This window comes from Setaria viridis, chromosome 2 (genome assembly GCF_005286985.2).
Source record: "Setaria viridis chromosome 2, Setaria_viridis_v4.0, whole genome shotgun sequence".
NCBI classification, from domain to species: Eukaryota; Viridiplantae; Streptophyta; class Magnoliopsida; order Poales; family Poaceae; genus Setaria; species Setaria viridis.
In genome coordinates, this window is record NC_048264.2 from 31,171,001 (window position 1) to 31,176,240 (window position 5,240).

The 5,240-nt window shown below is 48.4% G+C and overlaps 1 protein-coding gene across 1 annotated transcript; it reads left to right on the forward strand.

The window, feature by feature from the left end:
• The first annotated feature begins 3,842 nt into the window (after nucleotides 1-3,842).
• LOC140221913 (uncharacterized) lies at nucleotides 3,843-4,277 on the forward strand. The gene has a single exon (XM_072291865.1). It carries the CDS (start codon nucleotides 3,843-3,845, stop codon nucleotides 4,275-4,277), a length of 435 nt encoding a protein of 144 aa, XP_072147966.1.
• Nucleotides 4,278-5,240: the final 963 nt, after the last annotated feature.

Genomic DNA, 5,240 nt, shown 5'->3' on the forward strand with positions numbered 1-5,240 from the left:
CTCGAGTGATCGAGTCCGAAAATGCATGGCCATGCTACGTGAGGTTAAGAGTTAACCTAGAAAGGGATTCCGAATCACAGCATCGAGAAAGAGTGGTCGGCTTGGAGCTAGACCAAATATCATGAGGCAAAGGTAATAGTATGTACGTAATGTTGTGATGGTTCGTCTGATATGATCTTCATGTGCGTATAGGAGTTAGTATGTCTTGCTAGAGGCCGCTACTAACTATTGGCCGAGTAGGAGTACTCGGGCCATGTCTATACGTATATGAACCTATAGGGTCATACACTTAAAGGGCTGGAAGCCCAATTCGGATGTGATCGGAATTGGATCAGGTTTAGGAGTACTGATGGGCCTCGGACCCAGAGGCCCATTAGGAACCCCTATATACTATGGGGTGGGGGGCGCCCTAGGGTTTCATCCCTTTTGTACCAGCAGCCGCCGCGCCTCCCATGCCCTCGCCTTGTTGCAACTCGCGGACCTAGCAGTTTGGCTTGCGACACTTCCTCCCTGCACGCGTGTATACCTTGGAGGTGTTGCATCTGCAGCACTTGGACGAGCTGCCGCACGAGAGCTCCGACGACGAGCCTGACGAGCCAACGACGAGCCTGACGAGCCGCGGCATGATGAGGGAGTCTGCTGCACGTGGTCGAGCTGCTGAGGAGCTGCTCGACGTCGATGTGTTCGACTACACTGCATTGACGTGTGATCGACTTCGCTGCCCTGACACGTATCTACAACTTTCGCACCTGTGCGTCGAGTGGTAATCCTGTGATCTATAACAACAGTTATTCCTGGTTTACGCGGTAGAAAATTTTATTTTGCGCTAGCGTAGCCTACCTCGTATCCCTAAAGTGGTATCAGAGTTGTAGCTTCTTAGTTATGGATTCGGGATGTGTGCATATGGAGATATGCGGTTTTTCAGATTGATCTATGACCTGGTTTCGTGTTCTTGCTGCAATGGTCGTGTAACGACATACTCCTACCGGTCGGATTTCCGCCATGGGAGTTAAGTGATACACGTAATGCCAGTTGCAGCGAGCAAAGATCATTGTGATTGGTCGAATCGAAATCTAGGTTCATATGCCAAATGCATATGATGCGCAGTAGTCGATTGGATCTACTACTGGATCGGGTTATTTACTGTGATCATGTGTTTCGGTAAAATGGCTGTAACTTTTCGATAAGATCTCAGATCAAGGCGAATTTTATATGTAAATTGATCTACAAAAAAGTTACACATGAAATTCAATGGCTATGCATTTTTGGCGAAATCAGATTTCCCAAATTCAGCTTGGAAGATGGAGTTTCGGGCCTTTTAAGTTTGGAACGTTAGAACGCGTAAGTCTGTTTTGCAGGATTTTGTGATCGGTATGGCCCCTGTGTATGTGATGCATGTGTGTAACTGATTCGTGACCTGCATGTCACGCTTACGGCAATATGGCTGGAGCCATATGTATTGTCACCATAAAGTATTTAATGGCCTGCGTGCTGTTGGGGACCGCCCCATAAACACACCCAGAACGAAGCCGGCGCGGAGCTCTCCCCGACACCGACGCTGACTTCGTGGTTGCGCCTTCTCCCGAAGTTAATAATTAACCGAAGCTAACTGGTCCAAAGATGTTCGCTCTGTGGTCTTGTAGGAGAAGATTCCCGAAGTTAAAGCCTCCATGGAACTCCCAGCGACTTGGCTTCGAGAAGACACCGGGACCAGAGTACGAGATCAGGAAGGTCTTGATCGACGAAGGCGAGATACGCACAAAGACGAACTTGGTGCGGACGAAGCTAATGAGTAGGGAAATGAGGAATCAAGACAGTCCTGGAATCACATCGTTGTGGGTCACTTTTGTAATAGAGATCTTGGAAAGGGTTAGAAATGTAATCTTTCTTTGAAAGCGACATCCTGGGTAGGGGTCAAGTTACTGTCTTGTACGGGATATGCCTGGGATGTAGTTGTTGGGTATGGGTATAACGGGTATACGGAAGTGTAACTTCATAGCACTATAAAGGGAGGTGAACCATCCCCCCTAAAACGGATACTATTCATTGATAGGACAGCCACAGTAACATTCACTTGAGATTTCTCTGCCTTCATATCGCTACTTCGCATTACCTACTGTTTGGTTTAGGCCCAACATTTGGCACCCACCATGGTCTGACTCGACAAGTAACCTACGATGCCACCATAACGGAAAAAGAGACTTGCAGTACAAAGAGAAGTCGAGACAGTGGAGGCGGGTCAGCTTACAACTCCCGAGGCCACAGATCAGGTTCTTTCGGATAAGGAGGAATGCCTTGCAAGAGTCGAGCAAACCTTAAGGACAAAAGCAATGAATAAGAGACCCGTACCCGAGGTCAACCACCAAAGCCAACAACCCACACCAAACGAAGCTACCAACCGCACTGACGGTCAACAGAGGCAACAGCCTGCAATGCTCAAAGCCACTGGTCCCTCTAACCTGGACAATGAGCTAGACTCAGTCCTCCGAGAGATAGAAGAGGTCAAAAGGAAAAAGGAACAGTTAGCACGACAGGTGCAACAACAGAGGGAAGCCTCGAGCAGACTATCAAAATTGAACGAAGCCAGACGACAGCTGGAAGCATTACAGAAAGAAATTGCGGAGCTTGAAAGCCCACATGAGAATGCAAACCAAACCGCAGCTTATTTTCACCAAAGCCCCACCGTTGATCAGGCACAATTCCAACCCAGTCTCAACTTTGGCCAAGGCACCCAATATCACTCACTAGGGGTGTCTCTCGTGGTCGACACCACATCACCGCTCTCAATCGGGCTCCAAACCGCACCGTGGCCAGCAACATACAAGCCAACCACCCTGCCCAAATTCAATGGGCGGACAGATCTGCGACAATTCTTAATGAGTTACGAAGCCGCCGTAGCTTCAGCCGGGGGAGATGATGTCGTCCTCGCCAAGTCCTTCATAATTGCATGTGAAGGCGCAGCACTCAACTGGTACTCACTACTCCCTCCGCACACGGTGATTAGCTGGCATGACCTCAAGGCAAAGGTCACAGAAAACTTTCAGGGTTTTCATTACCACCACACGACCCAAGCAGATCTTTTCCAATGCAAACAAAAAGACAAGGAGCCACTTGCAGAATATATAAGAAGATATGTCCAGCTTCGTTCCCAAGTGCCGCACATTGAGGAATTCGTAGCAATATCCGTGTGCATCATGGGCCTCACCCCTGGCCCAACAGCGTCAAAGCTATCAAGGAAAGAGCCCAATATGATGAGTGCTCTTTTCAGCAAACTCGATGAATAAATCAGGTCCGATGAGGACCACCGCAGAAGAGTGGTGGAGCGTAACAAGGAAAGGCAAACAAACCAGAACCAAAGCTGGCAACCTTCGCCTTACAACAAGCCTCAAAACTCTAGCCAGAATCGTGTCATGAACATTGAGGGAAACCAAAACCAAAGCTAGAGCCAAAACCAAAACAATAATACCCAAAGAGGGGGCCACTCTGGTAGAGGACGAGGTCGAGGAAGATAGCAAAAATCATTCTACTGCGTCAACCATGGCCATCAGAACCATCATAATACAGAGTGGTGCCCTAAAAAGAAAGAAGAAGAGAGAAAGGCTACAGAAGAAGTCGCGAAAGCAGCCGCTCAAGCACCCAAAACAATCCACCACACAGCTTTTTACCCGCACCCAAGCTTTTACTCCAACCAGCCTAGCTTCGCCAATTTCCAGCAACCAATGACTTGGCCTCTTCCGCCGCACATACAATTGTACCACCAAACAATCCCGCAACATGCCAACCCAAATCCGCCCTAGAAGCCTCAAGAAACACTACCTCCTCCCCCAAGCATCCCAGCCATAATGCCCAAACCAGAGCCAAGCACGCAAAACAACAACCAAAATTCCTTACCTACCTTCGGCATGATAATGCCAATCACCGGAGGCTCCTCTTTAGAGTTCGAGAACAAGAGGCAGAGGCGAAACTATTTCAGAGAAGTCAATGTAATCATACCCGACGGACCTCCAATGAAGCCAGAATGGGCACACATGCCCATAAGCTTCACAGGGGAAGACTTCAAGCTCAAGACAACCTCGCACAACGATGCGATGGTCATCAAAGCGCTGATAGCAGGCTGGTCATTTGGAAAAGTCCTAGTTGACACGGGCAGCTCTGCGGACATCCTCTTCGCAAACTCCTTCAGAGAAATGAACACACTCGACCCAGCTGACATCCCACTTCTCAGCTTCGGTGGAAAGCCAGTGAAAGCCTTGGGAAAAATTGCTCTCCCGGTCTAGTTTGGGGATCGCGACAATGCGAGAACAGAACACATCACCTTCGACGTGGTGGAGATGCACTATCCTTATAATGCAATACTTGGCCGCGGTTTCATCACCAAGATGGATGCAACAATTAGGCAACTATACCTATGCATGAAAATACCTGCACACAAGGGGTTCATAACAGTGTACGGTGACCAGCAAATGGCAAGAAAAATAGAATGAGGGGTAGCTCCGGGCCAAAAGAATGTCCACCACCTAGTGCCATCAAGCGAAGCCGAAAGCTCAACAAAGCAAAAGACCCACGACGAGCCCAAGAGGGACAAAGAAAAAATAAAGATCAGTGCTGATGGCGAAATAAAGCGGGTACTCCTAGATGGGTACATCGCAGACAGGTTCGTAACAATTAGAGCCAGCCTCGACCCCGAAGAAGAACGCAACCTCATCAAGGGCCTCAACAAGAACAAAGACATCTTCGCTTGGTCCGCAGGCGATCTCAAAGGAGTGGATTGGGAAATCATTGAGCACAGCCTCGATATCAGGCAAGGAGCTAAGCCAAAGAAGCAAAAGCTAAGAAAAATGTCCGACGAAAAGGTCCAAGCCGTAAAGGCCGAAGTTGATAGGCTCCTCAAGGCTAACGTAATTAGGCCAATCTAGTATCCTGAGTGGCTAGCTAACACAGTGCCAGTAAAAAAGAAAAATGGCAAATGGAGAATGTGTATAGACTTTACAGACCTCAACAAGGCCTGCCCAAAAGATGATTACCCTCTCAAGAGGATTGACAAGGTGGTGGATGACGCTGCAAACAGTGAAATGCTCTTGCTACTTGACCTCTTCTCGGGGTACCACCAAATCAGAATCAAGAAGGAGGACGAAGGTAAAACAAGCTTCGTGACACCTTTTGAAACGTTCTGCTTCGTGCGTATGCCAGAGGGGCTAAAGAATGCAAGACAAACATTCTCAAGGATGACGGCAACAGTC

Bases quoted from the DNA above. Each gene is read 5' to 3' on its own strand.
- LOC140221913 (XM_072291865.1), top strand. From the start codon at position 3,843: ATGCCCAAACCAGAGCCAAGCACGCAAAACAACAACCAAAATTCCTTA.